This window comes from Drosophila tropicalis, unplaced genomic scaffold (genome assembly GCF_018151085.1).
Source record: "Drosophila tropicalis isolate 14030-0801.00 unplaced genomic scaffold, ASM1815108v1 contig_993, whole genome shotgun sequence".
NCBI lineage: Eukaryota > Metazoa > Arthropoda > Insecta > Diptera > Drosophilidae > Drosophila > Drosophila tropicalis.
Window position 1 is genome coordinate 1,009,564 of NW_027173497.1, and position 23,650 is coordinate 1,033,213.

At 37.4% G+C, this 23,650-nt stretch overlaps 1 protein-coding gene across 1 annotated transcript in view; it reads right to left on the bottom strand.

Annotated features, from left to right (window-relative positions):
* DCX-EMAP (Doublecortin-domain-containing echinoderm-microtubule-associated protein) overlaps positions 1–5,686 on the bottom strand; it is a 67,259-nt gene extending 61,573 nt beyond the window's left edge. The window contains exon 1 of the mRNA XM_068302440.1: positions 5,011–5,686. Coding sequence (XP_068158541.1) covers positions 5,011–5,358 — 348 coding nt within the window. The 5' untranslated portion in view covers positions 5,359–5,686. The remainder of the gene's footprint in view (positions 1–5,010) is intronic.
* Between the last annotated feature and the right edge of the window lie 17,964 nt (positions 5,687–23,650).

The following is a 23,650-nucleotide window of genomic DNA, read 5'->3' on the forward strand; positions in this document are numbered from 1 at the left end:
TTCTTTAAAGTTTAAGCCACGCCCACTCCCACCTCTATGAATTAGAAAATCCCGATTGCCACCCGCAATTTATTGACTAACGTAATCAAATTCGCAGACTTACATATTAACCTCATTTACTTCTGCCCACCCAGAAAACCAAATCGGACGACAAACATGCCAAATCTACGTATAAAAGTGTTTTAGGCGGTCCATTAGGGTGAAGATGCCCGTGTGTTTGTTAGAGGGAGCGAGATAGCATGTGCTTTTATGAGGCATACATTTGGTTCTAGAAATTTAGAGCATTTGATCAATTGGTGCATGGTATACCGAAGTCGGCCAGACGACTTACTTCATTTTGTTTTAATTTTCGTGTATCTTTCTCTTGACCAAAAATCAAAGACAAAATGTTTACTCCGCAACCTCTTATTTTAAGCGGTTTGTCGTATAATTAAGAAAGAAGTCAGTTAAAAAACATGATATTTCCTGAACGCAAATATATATGGGGTTATTTGGTCTGTGTACAATCTAAGCAGTTTTCTCACGATTACTCAAATGCTGCATCGAAAAATGTCTTTCGATTAATTGAATTGATAATGGCTGAAACAATCGCTTCAATCAGACCCACACTTTTAAAAGGGGACACGAAGGGAATTATGATAATTTTCTTGCTGCCTTTTAAGTGAAAAGCCGATCTCAGCTCCATCTGCAGGAGCAACAGTCGAATCCATATCCCTGAAGCGTGCAAATCGTAAATGACAGTAACATTTTTTAGTTGTTTTGTGATTAGGCCTGTTTATATTGGAAGGTAATCGGATTGCTTAAACGTTATGCACATGTCTCCGAGGCAGGCTTCTCTCTTTCCTTTTACTTTTCTTTGGGCTGTGGGTGAAAAACTGAAGTCGAATAGGAGTGAGAGGAAGAAAGATGAGGAAAATATATAATTGACGTCAAATCCCGTCGTCTGTTGCCTCTGCCTCTGCCACTCCCGTTCTATTTGCACTTAATTACAGCGCGTCCTGACCTTGCGTGCTGCATGAGAAGGAGATTTGCTTTTCGATATGCCCTGCACGTTTGTGCCAAAAATTTTATTTTTTGTTGAGGGTTGAAAACTAAAAGCTTTGCGTGTTTATTTTCTTGTCCACGCCGTCTTTTTTTTCTTGGTTTGCTGCAGTTCCATGTGCTGGCCCGGTCATCATTCATAATTGGCGTGCTGCACCTTTAAAGCGTATTTATGGCGGTGTTGCATTATTACTGGCCAAGTCAATTCCAGGTTTGGAGAAAGTATGAATTTCATGTAAGTTATGAAACTGGTCGCAAACCATAAGGAAAATCGACATTATCAAAATGTACAACTAGTTACTGAAATTGCTTTCCCAATTAAAAATAGAAAAAAACACGACATTGTCTTTGAATCAGCGCATAGTAAACTTACTCACTGAGCGCAACCAATAAGTTCTTTTCATTGTGTCTAGTAGGCAATAGATCAAAATTTTAATTTACTTTATTGACATTTAAGACCTTTGTTTTATTATATTTACCAAAGAATTCTTCCACTTTTCTTTTCTTTTCCACTTTTTTCTAACTTTACCCAATTTATTATTCAAATATTCTTACAAGGTTACTGCAATTTGCCGCACCCCAAAAATTCTGGTAATGCAAGAAGCAAAAAGAAAAAAGCCATATCAAGTCTATGAAGTTAGTGAGTCCGAGTCACGCATATACATACGCCCAGCATGATGAATAAATTATCAAAAACGATTTGAAAAAACATTTTTTTTATTTTGTTTTCACTTTTCCACGCCTTTTTTCGTTTTGTGCAAATTTTTGATTAGTCTGCTTCTCATGACTTCTTAGAGTGAAGCAAGGGTTTTGTCTACTCGTTTGGCTACATATTATTAATTTCCTTAAGTGAAACCAAGCCACAAGTTTTCAAATTGGCCTTTTTTGTTTACGTGCAATTTTCCATTCATTTTTAAACTCAATCGTGGAGCGCTATTGTTCTTTGTGCTTTTTGTCGGAGCTGCTCGACCCATACGGCACAGAGCTCGACTTCGCCTCAAAGCCTGCAGCTGTGCAGCCTCGACTTCTTCATCATAAGTTTTGATTTCATATGAAGCGACCGAGGACCGAGTGAAACGATGCTATATGCGAGGCTTTTGTTTGCCAAGCCGCAGGCGAAGCGCGGGATGGCCTCAACCCCAGCTCTGAAGTTGGTGGCGTTGTAGAAGTTAGTGGTATTTCTTATTCGCCCCTTCTTTCATTTCCATTTTTCTTGCTTTCCTTTTATATCATGCACCCACGGGGTGAAATGGTATATTAAAGTCGCCAAAACGAGTGTAACAGGCAGAAGGAAGCTTTTCCGACCCCATAAAGCATATATACATATATTCCTTATCAGCATCGACAGCCGAGTCCGCAGACAGAGCCGGACGTACGGTGATCGAGTTTATTTCAAATTGTTGCCCCGCCTACTTACGCCACCGCAAATTAGATAAAAACTATTTTATCTAGGACTATACTAGCTAGAGACAAAAAAAATTGTACACAGCATATGCTACAAGGCACATACATTTTGGTCACTTGGTGCATGGTATACCAAAGTCGGCGAGACGACTTACTTTATCTCGACTTGACTTTGAAGTGCATTAGACGCACAGTCTTGAATAGAGCAATAGATTACACAGGTCAACAGCAATTTTGTGGCAAGGACTTCATATCCCTTTTTAGGGTTATTTGGTGTCACAGATTCCGAATATGATTGAAGTTTCTGGGAAATTAAAAAATAATACAAATAGTTCTAGATACCAAAATTTTATTAAGAGGGTGAACATTTTTGCAGTTTGGAAAATAGATACAATACAGAAATGAATAAAAATGAAGCAAGTCGTCTCGCCGACTTCGGTTTACCATGCACCAGGTAAAACAAATATTTAAATTTTGAACACCAAATGTATGTTATTTTACATACATATCTCAGTACAGCATATGCTATCTCGCTCACTCTTACAAACCCACGAGCCTTATAGCGCCGCCAATAGCCTATTTTTTCAGCCCTAAATTTTTCTTCTATCGATCGTTCCTATTGGAGCCGAATCCGAGATTATAATTAATGGAGAAGCCCACATACACTTGGTTTAATGCATTTGAAGAATGTTGTGTGTATAAGCAGTTCGTGACGAAACATTTTTTTCGTCATTACCAGCGGATATCGTTATAAAAATAAGTGATTAAATTTGTTTGTTCGGATGATCTTGTAACCCAGCATGGTGACCACCGCAAACGCTTTTTGTCATAGAGACTTAGCAGATGCGCTGCCACGGATCGAAATATATGTACATACATATATGTATGTATGTATGTACATATATACAGATTATCCGGGCTCCCCTACTATCCGGGATGAAGTTGAGTTTGTTCCATTGTCATTGTGATTACCTCTATTATCCGTTATTATATGATGAATTAATATTTTTTTCTGAAACGAGTTCGGGGCTTCCCCGTTTTAGTTAGCAATCAATAAGAAACAAGCGCGTATATACATATTACTTTGTAGAACTAAGAAACATTTGTTTGTGGATTGATTTAAAAATATGTATGTACGAAAGTACGAAAGTGTGAACGAAATATGTATGTGTGTGGACATTTTGCTCTCGATTTACCGGGATTTTTGATTTTACGTAATGGCTGGTCCGGACCGTCCCGGATAATCGGGGTCCAACTGTATATGGAATTCAAAATTTTACCCATGATGCTTCAAATGTCAATTAACAACATTTATATAAAACAAATAGTCCCAAATTATTCATATCTTTACAAAAAATGTTTGAAATGTGATTTTTTTGGGCTTTAAGACCTTAAGATCTTTTTATCATTATTTTAAATGGCATTCATTTATAGAGTAGTTTATTAATAAAATTGGATTTCTTCATTCAGTTGTCATACTTTAACCTTAACATTACTCTTAATAGCTTTGCTCTCTTAGAACTTGCTGGCTCTCTTTAATGGTTAACCTATGTACAAAATAAGAGTAAAGACCTTCTAAGTTAACTCTTCGGAGCGCCTATTTTCAATGTGGCCAACTTGCAAGCACCAAGCTAATTGTTCGGAAAAAGTGGGCCGGGGCTAATATCGGCAGTGCCGGAGTTTGTACACCCTTGCATGTTTTTTATACCCTTGCAAAAAGAGTATATTAATTTAGGTCAGAAGTGTGCCACGCATAGAAGTAAGCACGAGTTCATATAGCCATGTTCAACCGTCCGACCGTCTGGATCAACGCCATCTCCTTCTAGACCGTAAGAGCTACAGAGTTGAAATGTTGTATGTAGGCTTGTATACACTGCACGTGTTGTAAATCTCGGATTCAGCCGGATCGGACCACTATATCATATAGCTTCTATACAAGCGGCAAAGTCACGAAGAGTAACTTTTTTGAATACCTTCGGTGTTTTCTAATCTATTTTCGTAAAATTTAATATTGGTGAGTAAATTACACCTATAATTAATCGTAGTCGTTAACAGTTATGACTTTGACTCGTTGAGCTAATCAATATAACACATACATATATACTTTGTATAGTCGGAGATGTTTGCCTAGTTGCGTTGCTTGCTTCTAACCAAATTTAATATACCCTTTTTGTAAGGGTATGTAAATAAAAGTAGAGAAAAGACTCCCACAAGCTCAGGCCATGCCGTGTAAGGGAGTGTGTGGCTCCTTCAACTCCGACTCTTACTCTGAGGTCAGTCGCGAAAAGAAGAAAAATAAACAACAAAAAGCCCTGAAAACGAGCACAAGGGGAGAAAAGGAAAGTGGTTTGCATGCAAAAAAGGGAGCAGGTCAAAAACAATAAATAAGACGAAAGCTTTCCTTTTTAGGCCAAATGAACAAGTTGAAGGAGGACGCTGACCGCAAAACAAAAATTCAGCTTATATAGTTTTATACGAAAATATTCAAATTTCTATTGATTTTACGAGGACTCTGTCGTTAAGACCTATAGTAAAATTGTACAAGTAAATGCAAATTCAACTTACCTTAAATGCCTTAAATGAGGAGACGACATAGAAGGCCCCATCTTCCAGTTCGTCTAGGTGATACTTGCGATCGCCGTCCATTGAGAAGACATAGCGGGCCCCTCGGGGCAGATCCATTTTCGGAGATATTTTGTCCAGCAAATTGTCCAACGAGGTGACATCCCGGCCGGGGCGATAGCGCAGCTCCACACCGGGAAAAAATGGATCCCCATTGCGATAGAAGACTACTCTTCGAGCTTTCCAATACGACAAATTGGAATAACGTGAAGCGGCGGCGCTTGAAATTTCCGGTCGAGATTTTGAACGCACAAGGGGTACAACAGGCGGTTGCTCCGAGTTCTCACTCATGTTATCCAAGTATCCAGGGCTGATGGCGCAACTTGATCCGGCTCCTCCGTTACGCTGTTGCCAATAGTCTGGTACCCCGCCTCTGCCCGCAGCTGCTCCTGCTTCTGCTGCTGGTCCAATCCCAGCAGCCAATGCCGGCTTATCTTCTGTTAGGTCCTCCTCGTCATCGTAGTTGATTTGAAAACTCGATGATATATTTCGGGTGGGACTCTTGGTGGGGCTACTACGGTTGCTGTCGTTATTATTGCTCTGATGATGTGGCTTGTTGCTAGCGTTATTATTTATTTGATTATCATCGAACTGAGTCGTCGTCGGCGTAACGTTTCCCTCGAGCTGTGCGTTCGAACTAATTTGTGGCATTGTTTGTCCAACAAGCATGGGTTCGTGACTAGCAGCAGCTGCTGCGACGCTACCGCGGTCTTCGTCCAAATCAACTCCTGCCCCATTATCGTCATCCGCAGCACCAGGTCCACCTATATATTCATTCTCTTCGTTGGACATTGTCCTTGTAGCTAGTCGCGCTCTCTCTTAAGGAACTCTTTATTTCTTTCAAGCACTTGCCTTGCGTGTCTGATTTGTTGTGGTCAAACGAAATTGCTGCGTCGACGCAGACGCAAACTTTCCTCAGATGGCTCTGGGCTGATTCCAGGCGTGCTATAGTCTGTAGTTGAAGTTGGTTTTTCGCGCTGCGTTGATGTTTGCCAATTCCAGCTATTAAAATGCAAAATTTTATACATTAAACATAAAATCATACAAAAAATATTTTTATTTGTACTTTCGATTCTCGATATCATTTTGATGAAATAATGCTTGTATTACAAATATAAATATTATAATACTAAATATAGTATAGTTTTTATATCATATTATTTATATTATTCCCGAGCTAGTTGGCGGGGACGGGGGGTCTGGTATCGTACACTAAAAACCAAATTGCATTGAGCCATTCAACTTAATCTTCCCTTAATCAATATGCCAAGAACTCTCCAAGACAATGTGTCCATGTCCAGGCTTGCACCCAACAGGAGACACACTTGTGGGGCAACACTCCAGTAGCTCGGTTCAATGACTATCCGACCACTTTGCTGTTTCTTTGTGCAGTAAACAGACTGAAGAGTTCTCACTCAGCCAGCGAGAACACTACAGGCATTCACACTTTTCTCTCACAGCAGAGTCCGGCACTTGAGGCAAAAAATATGGCGTATTATTTGACTTGTACAAAAAAAAAAAAAGAATGGAGGAAAAAAATATCTGAGTTTTGGTCTCAGTTGTGGTTTTACTCCAAACATTTTACACTCGAACTACAACTACTACAACTATACAATCAGCCGAACATACATTACTTTTCACTGCATTGGAATTTCGTATGTTTAAGGACTGCAGCCAAAATGCAGTTGGCGTAAAATATTCTTTTTCTCTTTTTAATCACTAATGGGGTTTTACCTGCTTTCTGTAAATTCTGTGTGCACTTTTATGGCAACACGTTGCTTTTTGCTTCTGTTTTATTTCTTTGCCAATTAGGTTAATGACACTTCGGTTGCCGGGGTTATTTGTGCATTGCCTTTTTCATAGCCGTTTACTTTGCATCTTCCACTTCAACTAATTGCGAATCAATCGCTCTACGCAATCGTCTCAGGCCACCAGTAACGGAACACATACACACATTACGATAAATCCGATTTAATGAACTCGAAGAAATTGAGAAGCAGCAGCAGGTGCAGTTTATTAAAAAGTTGGCTTAACTTTCGTCGTTCAAAAAAGGAGAAGAAATTCCGTCTAGCAACTTTGCCGGTCAAAATGTTTTTGAATTGTGTTTCACGTGCCTCTGTGCCATGTGCCTCGCTGACTTGTCCACTCTAAGCTCGACAACAATTTTTTTAGAGAGTGCCTCGAGTCGTTCTCGTAGTAGTCGTCGTCGTCGTTGAAATACAGTTGTTCTTGCTGTTGCTTTGTTGGGTCGGTGTTCAAGTGACTGACTTATGGGGCTACTGCTGCCACGTGACCCATACTCAACCCCCAACCTGGACGCCTAATTGTGCCCCGCTTACAAAACCACGAGCTAGGTTTCTCGGTATACGTCCCAAACGAGAGCCACAGTCGTACGCCTGTACACGTTATGTCGTCTGCTAGAGGACCTTTTGTTAGGCTCTCTTTCTTAATCATTTAATTTTTTCTGCCTTCTCATTGCACTATTATTTAGAACTATGGGAAAAAGCCGTGGCAAAGTTTGTCTCGGCGTACTAAGTGCTTTAGGAGATTAGAAATAAAGGCTCTGGGTCCATTGGTCATACCGCACATAGCAAAACATAATTTTTATATATTAAGTTTTTAAGTTTAAGTTGATAAGTTTTTGGTTTGTGAAAATAACAAAACCAAAGCTTACGAAAAGGTTCATTAACTGTGAGTAAATATGATCACTAAACATGTTTATCTTTGACTCACTCATAAACCGACTCACTATCTCACCAACAGAATTGTTTTATTTCATTTTATAAATTTAAAAAAACGCGAATTCACTGGCTGTGTTTCATGTGCTTTAAAGTGCATAAAAATGTCAGTCCAATTGTGTGGTGAGCCATGAAATAAGTTTTGCGAAATGACAATATCCTCCTGTTTTATTTTTTAATACCCGTAAAGTTCAATATAATGTCAGTGAAATTGCCGATCCCGTGACACTAATCAGTGTGGCTTATATTTTGGGAAAAAGTTAGAGTTCCTGTGATCGCCGATTTTCGTCGTTATATCCGGAAGACTTACTAACTGGAGGCCCTTTCATATAAGTTTGTATTGGGACCAACCAATCGCTCATCGAACTTAGTCGCTATAACCGGACGGACGTTATAAGCAAAGTCGTCACAACAGGATTCGGATCTTCCAGAGAGCATTGAAAAAATATCGATTTGAGTAAAATTAAAATATGTACATCTTGAATTTGTAAACATTAAATCATTGATAATTTTTAATGTTTAAATAGGAACTTTAGAAATATTTTACTAAAAACTGTTGTTGACCACAGCTCGAATGTGGTAGCGAATACACCACCTCACCATGGTCTGTGCTTCCTGAAGACGTGAAAAGTTTCGAAAAAGTGAATCCCATAACTTCAAAAATTACTGTAAGCAAACTTAGCAATTCCTTGTGGTATTTGAATGAAGTTGAAAAGGAACCTGAACGGTCGGGACCCAGAATTCAACAAACGCTATGTCGCTTCGAAGAAAGAACAGTCTCACGTTCTGCGATCTTGTATTTTGATGGGCAACTTTTCCCAGATAAAACACTTGACAATTTCTATCACGACTCCAGATCAACAACAGTTTTCTTTAGGATGATTTGACCACTCGAATGGTTACGCTGGCTTTCTGGATGCAAAAAAACCGTTAGAAAGTTGTAAGTGACACTGCTGAGAGAGGTGTGCAATTAATGGAAGATATAAATGGTATCATTAATAGGAGCGAAACGGGACTTGTATCCAGATTTCAAAACTGTCCCAGTTTATTGTAAAACTAAATTGATGTTTATGTTGAAATAAATGTTTTATCTGTTAAATTAGTTCAGCTCATTTAAAAAGATTGTAGCTCATTCGCCACAAAGTTTAGAGCTTTTTACCTATATATATATATTTCTAACTGGCAAATTTTGTAGAGACATTCCAACAGACAAAGAAGTTTTTCTGGGAAGAAAACTCTTCGGACTCCATTTGTATATCAATATTCTTGAATCGATCTAACCATGTTCCTTTGGATCATCGAATTAGACTATTGTACGTAGTGGTTTTTTAGTTAAAGTTATCATGGTGATCAAGAAAAAATTATTTGGAAAAGTCCTGATCAATTTAATAATACCCTCTACGAGGTTGTACGAATTCTAATAATTTTCGTGCACTTTGAACCACTGTAATACATTTTACCGTATAACCTCAGTTCTCCGATTTCCACTTTCTTCTTGAGTCTGCGCCATCTTCTGCATTTCTCTGCGCCCTTTTCAAATCACATACACCAACGAAGTGAATGGGGCGTTCCATAGGCGATTCGCAGTTGTCCTTTGGTTGTGTGTTTTGTCGTCGACATCGTCAGCAACTTGAACGTCACCGCCGACAACCCTTGTCCAGGGCACTCGAGCTCCGGCTTATGCTTCGCGCACATGCAAGTTTTTATACCATGTACCCAGAGGGTTAAATGAAATGTTAAAATCGCCAAAATGTACATAACAGACATTAGAAACCTTTTCTATTCGGGTCGTAAGCATACATATTTCTGATCTGTCTCGACAGGTTTCGCCCTTGCATTTCAAAAAACGACTGACGATCAAATCTCACACTCTAATTAACAATGTTTTTAATTCATTTTGTGAGAATGAGGGAGTCAGCAATACGATTGCTATGTATATGAAACTTGATCTGCATTTGAACTTATAATTTAAACAAGGTGGCTTATTTGGTGCATGGAATTACCAAAGTCGACCCGTTTACTCGCATGGTTCTGCCGTTTTGGCCAGGCCAATTTGTATTAAATAGACGACTACTGAAGTTCTAGCTGGGGTAATACTTTGCACTGAGAATATTTTCTGTGTCACGGCGTAGGTAAAGCAAACGCAATAGTCGGAATTTTTTAGTGGGTGTTTTTGTCGCACAATTAGGCCAAACGTTTGTGGAAATTTGTTTTTATTACAAAGCTATTACTCGTACTAGGTCCTAATAATTTTCCTTCTTGCCAGAGAAGTTCATTCCCTCTTTTCCCCTTTTTTCTTTTTTAAATTAATCACACTTATACATACATACATACGTATGTACTTGTTCCTTTGTTTTTAGCCTTTTGCTTGGGCCTTATCAACGTTTGTTGGAGTTAATGTATTATTTTAATGTCATATCCGGTGAATTGCGTGATTTGTGGATTTTGCATTTACTAAAATGTAACTCATAATTTCAATGTTAATTTGGTTCTTTGGGAAATACTTTAAGCGTTATATGATAATAGAGAAATTTTTCTTATAAATGCAAACATTTAATTACAATGTTGCTTTTGTTGGCGGGTTTCGATTAACGGTTATGAACTTAGTTCCTGGGCATCTTGCTTTGATTTGAGTCCCCCAATTGCCCTCGGAAATTCAATGTGTGGTTCTTGGCATTTTCCCCCAAAACAGCATGAATTTTAAAGCTTTCGAGCATTGTCAACAGCCAGTTTAATTTTCAATTGTTGAATTTCCCCCGAACGGGCAAATAAATATGTTCACACTCACACATACTCATTGTCAAACCGCTAACAACTTAAATAAGCTGCTTGAGTAAATCCTGTTCTATATTCGTGCATGCAAGCAAGAGTTTCATGTATGTAATAAGCCCTTTCAATACAATGCTTTCCATTGTGCTTACATAGACGAAGACAAGTGTGCTTAGCTCCACTCTATTCGCAAGGAATTTAGTTTTTGTTGTTGGCCTATCTTAAAGTCTGCAGCACTATGAACTCCCCCTCCCAAAAAATTAAATTTGTTAGGTTTTCCAATCTTATATTAGCGACAAAATAAAAACCGCGGCATCGGAAATGTGGCACAATTAAACACGGACAACGAAGACAACTCAAACAATCATCTATGCACACACATAAAACCATACTTACACAGTACCATGGGCGACTTGTCGATTTTGTCGGCATAAAAAATTAGCTAAAACTTAATTTTTCAAATGTTTATTTACCCTTGCAAAGATGGTAAAAAATATGTACATATATTCTTGATCAGCACGACGAGACGAGTAGCATGTCCATCTGTCTAGATCAGCGCAAACTCCTTTTGGGCCTTTACAGCTACAGAGTTAAAAATTTTGTATATAGGCTTGTGTGGACTGGGGTTGTATGTCTCGGACTCTGCCGAGTCTGTAGTGACCGGATGTTTTTGATATATGACATGATAAGATCATGGTCAACATAATTACATAGTTGAGTTTTAGCTTTGAGTGCAATTTACTAGTATCCGCGTTCACGCGGTCCAATGAAAGACGACAGGTCGCAACCACTAACCATAGAATACATGTATTCTATGGATAGTGTCGCAACCTTTGTGAAAAGACCCCTTAGAAAGCTCTGTTCTGCCAAAGCGATAAGTTGTGTAATATATAGTGATCTTTTTAAAAAATTCCAAGTCGTAATAGAATAGAATCCAAGTCGTGGTAAGAATCAGTTACCGGGCTGTCTAGTCAATGCTTGTGGAAATTCTGGAGATAGTGGTACAGTGCCTAACATAACCATTTGGTTAGTCGATTCAAAGTGAAAGAGTTAAAGTCCCAGTCGTAGCGAGAAACCGATTATCCTTAGTAGCGGTAAGAGAGCCTTGGCTTTGGGAATTCGCAGCTGGAGTTGCAAAAGCTGAGTGGACGAACGCCACATGGTTCTCCTACAGTAACTTAAGGCGCAGAAGTTATACGGAAGGCAATGAATTAGAAAGACATACATTCACAGACTTGAAGGGAGCTGCCTAGACTGATAAGGAATTAGTCAGATAAAAACGTTTTTCATATGGTCACGTAATAGTGCTACCTCGCACCTGTCGCTCATAGGTTAAACGCGTATATGAAAACCGTATGAAGAGTTTTCAATGAGAGCATTAAATTGAGTCAGCCTTTCTTACAATCTGTAAAATTTGTACATTACTCGTTCTATTTGAATCAAGTATAACCTATTGTTTCTTAAGCAAAGGACGTAAATAGAATAAGTTTAAGTTAATTCATTTTCTCTCATTATGAGCCCTTGAACACTTTTTGTAAAGTATTTAGATAATCTCTAATATAGAATCCTACTTTAATTGTTTGATCCTATGAAGCGGTATGCGTAATGTAACCTATAAAGTAGGTACATTTCAATGTCATTTATATAATTAATCTAAAACTTGTTTAAAACCCACACCACAGCAAACTTAACGTCATCTTGGGCTCAACGATTACATCGAAAACCCGTAAAGTACCCTAAAGTCGTGACTAATGTGCTATATGAAATATCCCCATACCGTTTGCTCTAACACAACCGTTCCTTTTTTTCTCGTTTAAGACATTAGTGATTTAAGTGATTTTTTGGATTTGGAAGTAATGTTACAGTCAAATTTATGAAATTTTCTCAAAGTTGTTATGAAATAAACAAAAATCCGAAATTATGTTTGGAATAGTTACCCTAACATGGTAAGAAATAAAAATTGTATTTGTTATGGGGAAAACACTTTGAAATAGAACAGTTGTCATGGTTGGGTGGGTAAAGAAGAGGGACTAATCACATCTAAGTTCTCTCACATCATTTATTTAGATTCCTCGTTGTCTTCTTTATTTAGGTCACGGTGAATTGGCACCTTAGCAATAGTAATAATAGTAGCATCACCTTTAACTTTTGGTATTTATCTTACTTTTCTTAACGTGCATTAAATTAGTTAATGAGAGTGAGTGTGAAAAGGGGTAGAAAGAACCCCGACGAGCTAGACCCGTGAGAACAGCCTGATCACACTGTTGGTCAGTTTATTGTATCTGTAAATGTGCCAAACTTCATCAAGATCGGACGACTATTTCAAATAGTATTGCGACTATTGGTCGAAAACAGTGACTTTTATCTCCGATACTTTGGTCATAAATATAAAACTAACTAATATCAGTTACAGCTGTTAATGACTACGATGAATTTCATCAAGATTAATCAATAATATTTGTCGGCTATATCTTTAAATGACGCTGCCGAATTTCATCATTATATACATAGCTGTCATACAAACATGCGCCGCATTGCTCCAGCCTAGGATTGTAGGCCGTTCTTTCGCGAACACTAGACTTTTTTAGATAAAAGGTTTTTTACTTTAACGGCAACGGGTAAGGCAAAAATAATAACAAAAAGTTGCAACTCGAAAATCGACTTGGATCTATGAAGAATTCTATTGTATTGGCGAAAGTAACTTTCGCCACTTTCGCTTTAATTTGCTGTATACATATTTGATTTGTTCAAACCATCTTTATTAATTTTTCGCCAAATTTAGTTAATTGAAAACTCCAACAGATCAGCTGGATTTAAAGTATTTCCATCTTAGTGATTTATTTAAATTAAAACATTCTCTCACCATCAAATGACTTAATGCTACCCTGCAAATGTATATACAACCCCTTTATGGTCGACAGTACGATTCCGTCGAAAAAGTCATAAAAAACAATCTTCGAAAAAGCGAAATTCTACAGCAAACCTTCTGGCCAGATTTGGAAAACATTTTGGAACCGTTTATTATACCCTTGCAAAAAGGGTATATTAATTTTGGTCAGAAGTGTGCAACGCATAGAACGAAATTTTGCACATAGGCTTGTATATACTGCAGGGGTTGTATATCTCGGATTCAGCCGGATCGGACCACTATATCATATAGCTCCCATACAAACCCCAAAGTCACGAACAGTGACTTTTCACAATAACTTCGTTATTTTCTGTGCTATTATCGTGAAACTTAATATTAGAAATATTACGCTTATTAACGACTGTGCCAAATTTGATCAAGATCGGATGACTATATCATATAGCTCCCATAGGAACGATCGGTCGAAAACAGTGACTTTTGTAAATAACTTCGTTACTTTTAACGTAATTGTTTTTAAATTAAATTTCTGTTAATGACTGTGTCGAATTTGATAAAGATCGGGTGACTATATCATATAGCTCCCATAGGAACGATCGGTGGAAAACAGTGACTTTGATCAATATCTTCGTTATTTCCTATTATTGTAGGCCATTCTTTCGCAAACATAAGCCTTTTTAGATAAAACGTTCTTCCACATTGATGGCTAATAGGTAAGGAGAGAGTTACCAAAAAAGTTGCAAGGGTATACAAACTTTGACGTGGTCGAAGTTAGGGGGCCACGGCCCTCTGGTTTTGCCTTTTATTGTTTACCCTTTCGCTGTGAATGACAATTCTTTTCCCGTGAATGACTAATTAAAGCATTGTTATTAAACTTATTCTTTTGGATAAATATTTAAATAACTGTATAGCCGGTAAAACATATTTCTGTAACATACATTTTGGCGACTTTATTATATCATTTTATCCCTTGGGTGCGCGTATAAAAACAACAGTTCACTCGCTTTGCTTCTTCTGTCAGTGAGCCGAGAAAACTTTTCAATACTAAGTATGAAGCCCACGACGCTACTAAAAGAAGACATTGAAGAATACGACAGCCACGACATTGGTTACGAGTCCAACTCCCCATGCAACTGAATGAACCACAACAATGGCCTGACTTTTACATCCACATCCACATCGACTTCGACTTCGTCGACATCTCCTACTCTAGTTCTAGTTGCAAACTATGCAGAAGCTGTTGCAGTTGCTATCATATCGTAGAAAACCACAAGCAATCTACACCCACATATACTCACACAGACTCATATATATGTACTAACAACCACATCAGGGGCAGCTGCCATGTCAAAATGAATGGAACGCATGACAAAATGAATGGATGGGAATATATGCTTGGAAGCAAAACGACCACAAGCAGGCCAACAGACTGGCCAATGCAATACACAGAACATGCGGATTTAAGCACAAGCAATGGGCATGCCAACGCATTTCAAAAGAAAAAAAGTCTTCTGTCCTTAAATGTCAATGAGACCGGATTGTTCTCATCCAAGTCGTTGTTGGCGGTTAGCAAAAAGTTTCAATTGTCTGTGCCCGAGGATGTGTGAATGCGATTGTTTAAGTTTCTCTCATGTCCTGCACAGAACGAGATCACATCCCTGTTGCTTGTGAGTGCAATTATTTTTCAGTTGTGTATGTGGGGCACATATATATGAATGCACATTGACAATAATTTATGTGTATGTGATAAACTATATACACAGTTGATTATGCTCAAATGAGCAAAAAAAACATAAAAGTCCGATTGTGAGGCTTGATTCGAAGCTCACCAAAAACAAATTTGTTATAATATCCAAAAGCCTAATCCATTACACAGGTCGACATTTTTGAGGTCATGAAAAAGTGTTTGAAGTTCAATAGGTCTCCTATAGTAATTGGGGGGTAATGTTCACGGCCCTGTACTTAGTTTTTCTCTATCACGTCAGGATTTCGAAAAAATACATACACCCATTAAGTGAAATGGTATATTAAAGTCGCCAAAATGTATGTAACAGGCAAAAGGAAGCTTCTCCGACCATATAAAGTATATATGTTCTTGATCGGGATCAACAGCCGAGTCGATCTAGCCATGTCCGTCTGTCCGTCCGTACGTCCGTCCGTCCGTATGAGCACATAGATCTCATAGAGTATAAAAGTTAGAGCTACCAAATTTGTTATGTAGACTCTTGTAGTACCAACGGTGACAAAGTTTATTTCAAATTTTGCCCCACTCTTCATACTAATTTAAAAAAAACCGATTTTTTCACAAACCTTACTAACTAGAAACACCGAATTTGGTATGTGTACTAGATTAGTTTGTGCACAAATTTTGTTTGCTTAAAAATTTTGCCATAAAACTGATTTTCTCAAAAACCAACAAAGTAAAAGTCACCAAATTTGGTAGTCGCCCAGATTATGATTTTTTAAAATTTTTTTTCACAATATCAAATTTGGCCCAATAGTTAGTCTTTATCGTTTCTACCAACCCACATTGGGCCAGATTCACTTTTTTTTTGGCATAAACTACATTTCAAATGCTAGAGAGCTAAAATTTGGCAAGCACATAAGTCAGATGAAAATAGAATTTTTTTTTTTTTTTTTTTTTTTGAATATACCACGTTTTTACCGTTATCTGCCCAAAATTGTAAAAATTACCCCATTTGCATACTTTTAGGCTTTATTTTTAAAAAAAGCCTTTTTTAGTAAACAGCATGTATAAAATAATTAAAGGATGTCTACACAATTTATTTTTTTTCAAGCAACGCTTCAAATCTTCAGACGTAAAGCTGCAACCTACCAAATTTGTTTGAAATCGGACTACAGACACGGGGAACAAGGCCGTAGTTGGCCGTAGGCTAGTGTCGGCGCTAGAGTGCACGAGTGTTTTTAAGAGTGAGTGAGTTCGAAATTTAAAAAATTTGTTTCACTTGGTACATGGTATCACATAGTCGGCAAAAAGACTTACTCTCTTTTTAATACAGAGCGTATTAAACGAAATAATCGTGAATGGCAACAAATGTTAATAAAAGTTGCGACCCGCTATTGTTGTTCGTTTTAAAAGTCTTAAATGAATTTGTTATTCAATGTCAATTTCATGTGCTTATCTAACCACAAATGAAGCAAAACCAGAGGGCCGGGGTTAACTTCGACCGCGTCAAAGTTTGTATACCCTTGCAACTTTTTTGGTAACTCTCTCCTTACCTATTAGCCATCAATGTGGAAGAACGTTTTATCTAAAAAGGCTTATGTTTGCGAAAGAATGGCCTACAATCGTAGGAAATAACGAAGATATTGATCAAAGTCACTGTTTTCCACCGATCGTTCCTATGGGAGCTATATGATATAGTCACCCGATCTTTATCATATTCGACACAGTCATTAACAGAAATTTAATTTAAAAACAATTACGTTAAAAGTAACGAAGTTATTTACAAAAGTCACTGTTTTCGACCGATCGTTCCTATGGGAGCTATATGATATAGTCATCCGATCTTGATCAAATTTGGCACAGTCGTTTATAAGCGTAATAAACTCTCTAATATTAATAACATAGAAAATAACGAAGCTATTGAGAAAAGTCACTGTTCGTGACTTTGGGGTTTGTATGGGAGCTATATGATAAAGTGGTCCGATCCGGCTGAATCCGAGATATACAACCCCAGCAGTATATACAAGCCTACGTGCAACAGCTCTGGAGCTATTACGGTCTAGGAAAAGTTTGCGTTGATCCAGACGGACGGACATGCCCATTTTTAAATCGTCTTGTGCTTATCAAGAATATATACTTTGTATGGTCGGAGATATTTCCCTCGTATGCGTTGCACACTCCTGACCAAAATTAATATATCCTTTTTGCAAGGGTATAAAAACTATTTTTGATTGGATTGATTGTTGGTTAAATGCATGGAATTATCGTTAACTTTTAAACTAAAATCTTCAAGAAAATAAAAAATTTGCATATTTATTTATTATAAATTCCATCAAATTTTAAAATTCCGACTCAAAATATATACAGAGCCAAATTTTATGGTTTTAAAGAACCCGCGATAAAACCGTAATCTGATTGCAATGAAGCAAGTAAGTCGACTCGTCGACTTGGGTATTCCATACACCAGGTTAAACAAATATTTCAAATTTCGAAAACCAAATGTACATATGTCTATTAAATTGTTTTTACATGCTTCATACTATGTGCTATCTCGCTCACTCTACAAACACACGAGCACTCTAGCGCCGCCACTAGCCAACGGCCAATTCTGGCCTTGTGGACCGCTTAGTAAAATACGTTCATACGCATATTTTGCATGTTCCTAATCCGATTTCATTCAAATTTGGTAGTTTGGTAGAAATAGATACGATTAATTAGTCTGCCGAATTTGATTGCCATAGTCAAAAAACTACAGGAGGAATTATGGATGCGGAAGTGGGCGTGGCAAAATTTTTAAATAGCCAATATCTACGCGTTTATTAAGCTAGTCTACATACCAAATTTGATGTCTCTAGCTATAATACTTTTTAAGAAAAACAGTTTTATGTGATTCCTGGGGGCGTAAGGGGGTGTGCAAAAAGTTTGAGCAATTAATTTCTGCGCGCTAACTAAACGGATATACAAACTAAATTTGATGTCTCTAGCTGTTATACTTCTCAAGAAAAATATTTTTATGTGATTCCTGGGGGCGCAAGGGGGCGTGGCCAAAATTCCAATTAACTCTATACATTCGCATACTACACGAGTATACATACCAAATTTGGTGGCTCTAGCTCTTATAGTCTCCGAGATCTGCGTGTTCATACAGACGGACGGACGGACAGACGGACATGGCTAGATCGACTCGGCTGTTGATCCTGATCAAGAATATATATACTTTATAGGGTCGGAGAAGCTTCCTTCTGCCTGTTACATACATTTTGGCGACTTTAATATACCATTTCACCCTATGGGTGTATGGTATAAAAATCGAAAAATCGAGAAAAAGTTTTTTGCCATACCGATGTTCTTGCAAAATTTCAGACCAGTGGCATTTAAACTGTAGTTTATGCAAAAAAAAAAAAAAAAAATAAAAACGAATACGAAATCTGGCCCATTGTTGTGCATGTCCAGAAAAGTTTATCAATAATGTTAACTTTTATACTTTGATAGAAATATATGTATTTGTTGTAATTTAAAAGCGATTTGGCAATTCGGCACATCCACCAACTTTTGTGAACTAATACAGGTTGCTTGTGGCACCCAGAAGCCGAATTTTATTGGCAAAGTCTTTTGGTTTTCCTTTCATTTTTGTTTTTTAATTTAATTTGTGCTTTTAAAGGTACCAACAACGAATGTTTGGGATTTTTTTTTTGTTTCTTTCTCTGGGACCTTTACATCCCAATCACTTTAGGTAGCAAAAGGAAAAAGGGCCTTACTGCCTAATCTTGCGAGGCCTATATTTCACAGCAGTTTGCCCGAAAGCAAGTTGCCCACAACCCGATAGCCGAGTAAGCCTTTGCTCTGCACTTCCCTTACTTCACCAAATTCTAAAGAAGCACAATTTAGGATGAATAAACTATGTACGCCGAATCGCTACCAAATCTCCAACTTTATATTCATATCTTATCAATCTTACGTTTTGAATCATATTGTTTCTTTTATGCTTCCTGGTCGTTAGTGATTTCCCGTTTGGCAATAGCTCTCATTAACTGCCTCTCTTCATCAAATTCATCGCATATTTCCTCCTCCAATATCTTAAGAATCAGAATATCTGGCCAGTTGCTCATTTGAACACCCAGCATTAGTTCAAATGGCGATCTTTTTATTGATTCATTAACATGAGAGTAAGTAGTTTTTTGCACATTTGGCACATACTTAAACCATTCATAATAATTCGAACGGAGTTACCAAATTTAGTAGATCACACTTTTAGCATATGTAGTACTTCCCCGCAACTTGTTGTTTTTGTTGGATGTAACCAAACAGATTTCTTTCTGCTTAGAAGTTGCTTCTAATGGCCCAAGATGTACCGTTTCTAATTGTCCGTCTCCCTTGTCTATTGCCTTCATTACTCCTTCCTTTATTGGCGAACTTTTTGTCATAAATTATGCAGTTAACGCAATTATTAATAATTCGGGCCACTTTTGACTCTAAATGCGGCATCCAATAAGACTGCTGAATGCGTTTTACTCAGCCAACTTAAGACCTATTGGGATGAAACTTGATATTTGAACTACTTATAACCCAGGTAAGATAGGCTATGAAAATCATTAGGATTGGACCACTATGTCATATAGTTGTATAAGAAATATAGGTGAAGAAATTGGAGTATCCCTATGATGATAGTTTTGGATATAAAAAATCAGATCCCGAAATTTCAATCAGATCGTCTAAATAGAACACAAGTTATAGTTAATACAAATAGCAAGAAGGTCATGCATGTACAAGGGGATGGGGAAGAAAAAGAAACAGAGATGAGTTTTGGCTTCAGCACGGTTATCCTGGTAATTCATTAGGCATGCTTAAAAATGAATTATAAATTCCCCCTTATAAACTGCGTTTCAATATGCCCATTGACCATTAAACTGCACATCTTGCGTTCATGCAATTAATTTCCATTTCATCAAAATTGTTCATTACTTTTTCTCATGCCTTTCTCGCATGATTTTCTAGACATTCACTTTTTATACTCTTGCAAAAAAATAAGAAAAAATATTTTTGCAGTCGTATTGTTTACATCAACTAAAAATTTAACTGCCAACTTAGTATGTTTTTTAAAGCCAAAAACTGTGGCCAAAAGCGCCCTGTGTTTAATTGGGTTTTCGAAAAATAATATAACAATAGTATAATATCAATGCAAAAATGATCAAAGTTTATTTCAGCAATGTTTTATTTTATAACAATGTCGCAACAACTGCAGTATTATCGAAATGTTGAAGGAAAAGCTAGGAAATTTTAAAACGGCACCCACATTTGCTTTTGGGTTGGTTTTAGCTTGTTATCGATTTCCATGAATAGTTTTTTATCCAACCAAATTTAAACAAAATCTCATAACTACATACATATGTATGCGGTGCATTGTTCCAGAAATTCGATTTGAGGTGAAATGTACTCTCGCTTTGATCCTATAGGCATAGGGAAAGAGTAACACAAATACTTGCACGGTTAGACCCGCCCTCCAGCGAATTCAAGCAAATGACTAAAATTTTGCAGCAAGGAAATTAACATTCGGCAGCCAAAAGAGAGGAGCCACGATTCAGATAGAAAGCGCGCCAGTTTGTTGGCGTTTCAGTCATGATTAGTTTAAGTTTTCGGTCTGGGCCACCGCACTGCAGACCACTTTTGGCATGCCTCCTTTTCGCCACATTCGTTTTTAGAACGGGTGTTCACTATGCAGATGGAGGCACTCAAATGGTTGGCTGGTTGGTCGGTCAACTTTTTGACATGCCAGCAGCAAACATTTGCCCCTTTCTTTTTTATTCTTCTAATTTTTTTTGCGCATTAGTTGCGCTTGGCTGAACTCTCGCCGTCACTTTTGTCGTCCTCGTGGTCGCTGTTTCACTTTGTGGTAATTAATGTGCAGATGTGTGTGTGGCATCAATTATTTTCGTCCAGCTCCAAATTTCAGGGCTTTGGGGTAACTTTGTTGGATTTTTTCTTTTTATAAAATTTATTGGCAAATCAATTAAGGGATTTTAAAAATGCGGCACGATTCCATTTGCCTTTGTGCAAAATACGGAACAAGGTTTTAATATATTTGCTTTATAATTACTTCGGTTCCTTTATTGTTTTGTTTTGTTTTCTTATGTTGCTTGTTTTCCTCTTTAATCAGAAGTATTTGATCACGATGACTTTTGACGGCAACTGTGCGCGCGCAATCGTTCGTCCTGCCCGTTGGCATAAAATTTAATTAGCTTTAAGTGTGTCGGTTATCTGCCATGGTTTTGGTTTTGTAATTTGTTGTTAATTACTTTTTTGCAGCTTTTATTGAAAATTAATGCCAGCAGGTTTTCGGGTTCTGCTGCTCCCTTTATTTTTTCCTCCTCAGCCTATTCCCGGACGGTACTTAAATTGAAATCAACCATAAATAGGCATTAAACTTTTGGTGCATAATGATTTTAATGGCGGTTTTCTATATTATGCTGATTACTGTGAATTTTGTGTTTCAATTTGCTGCTATCGATTTATTCTAGTCGATTCTGATTGGTTTGCCTGTCATCATTTTGTTATTTTTTATGTACATATATTTTCTCTAATTATTTACTTTTGTGCAAATTTAGGCTGCATGACAATTTTTAATTAAATAATACATGGATATATTTGGATTAGAGATTGCTTGCTACCAAACTTAATGAAGATAATTCATATCTACGTCGGCTAATCTTCAATCACAATCAACTAATACTTAGCCATACAACCATGTATTCAATTTGATAGAAATTTTGTGAACTCTGTAAAAGAACAGATATTTCTGAATTCTATTTTTTATTTTATATATGTAGACGTGCTACGCCTGTGTACCCGATAAAAATGGAGTACGTCGTCTCACCGACTTTGGTATCCTACACACCAAGTGAAACAAATATTTTCAATTTCGACGACCCAACGCTTAACTTGGTTATTTTGTATAAAGGTTTTCTGATCCCATAATGTACAGTTGTTTCAGTATTCGGTACACCAAGAACGAAGAAAATATCCGATCGATACCCGGTATTTGGTTCAGTTTTCGGTACTCGGTTCTTCTTATGCTCATACTTGCAAGTACCGAATTGTTCGGTACGTGCCACACACTCACACTTACCCGTTCGGTGACCAATGCTCGGTTCACTGTATTTGGTCGAACGTACATACATATGTACATATGTAAGTACTTTGATCAGCAGCGTGGAAAGAGATGGAAAGAGCAATCGACATCTTATTTTGTTTCGTTTTGTTCTGAACCCTTTTATAAGTGGTTCAAATCGAAAATATCCTATAAATACATCGAACCCCAGTCGGTGGCTCAGAGAATGCCTACTCAGGTAGGTTTTAGGTTTGTTAATCTTTGAGATCCGTTTTTTTTTTTTCAATTTGCGGAGCGGAAGTGGAAGAGGCAAAACTTTTAAATAATCAGTATAAGCGCGAGTGCCAACCCTAGTTCGTAGCTGGTGAAATCACTACTTACTAGGGTACCACCATTACTTACTTTGCTGACCCTAAGCAATGCATTTCATCATATCGTTTCTTGTATGAAATGTCCGCAAAAAGGGTCAATCGCATCGTTTACCGCGAACTAGTTAATTGGGTCACCATGAAAGGGCTAGTGACCCATGTCAGGGGTGGCAAAATGGGTATTCAATCCAGGGGTGGTGAACGGAGTACCCAAGATGAAAAAAAATTAAAATAGTTTTAATGACGTTTTTATACCCTTGCAAAAAGTATTTTAATATTTTAATTCAGTCGGATCGGACCACTATATCATATAGCTCCCATACAATATTCGAGAGTGTATTACGCCTATAAACTACTGTGCCAAATTTGATCAAGATCGGATGACTATATCATATAGCTCCCATAGGAACAATCGGTCGAAAACAGTGACTTTTGTAAATAACTTCGTTACTTTTACCGCGATTGCTTTCAAATTAAACATTTCTTAATTTAATATATCTGTTAATGACTGTGCCGAATTTGAACAAGATCGGGTGACTATATGAATGTTGATCAATATCTTCGTTATTTCCTATGATTGTAGGCCATTCTTTCGCAAGCATAAGCCTTTTTAGATAAAACGTTCTTCCACATTGATGGCTAATAGGTAAGGAAAGAGTTACTAAAAAATTTGCAAGGGTATACAAACTTTGACGCGGTTAAAAATACATTTTTCTGCCTTCAATCGGTTTCATTTTCTTTTCTTTTTTTTGCCTTTCGCAGTTGTTCTTCAGGTGATCCACTGTCATCAACCAAATTTATTGCATCTAGGGGAAAAATTAAATAATAGCTACCAAGTAATACTTCATAAAAAACCTTCTCGTTTGTATATTTGTAGAATGGGGCGACATCTAAAATTTAGATTCTTAATGATGGCTTTTCAATACTATGTAATTGTAAGTCAATCGCGCAGTCACGCGTCGGCCTCTGCCTTAGGAACCACAATTTTAACTGTTCATTAAAAAGATTAATTTGTTTTTCTTCGTTTTTATTATCTATGTTATTACTGTC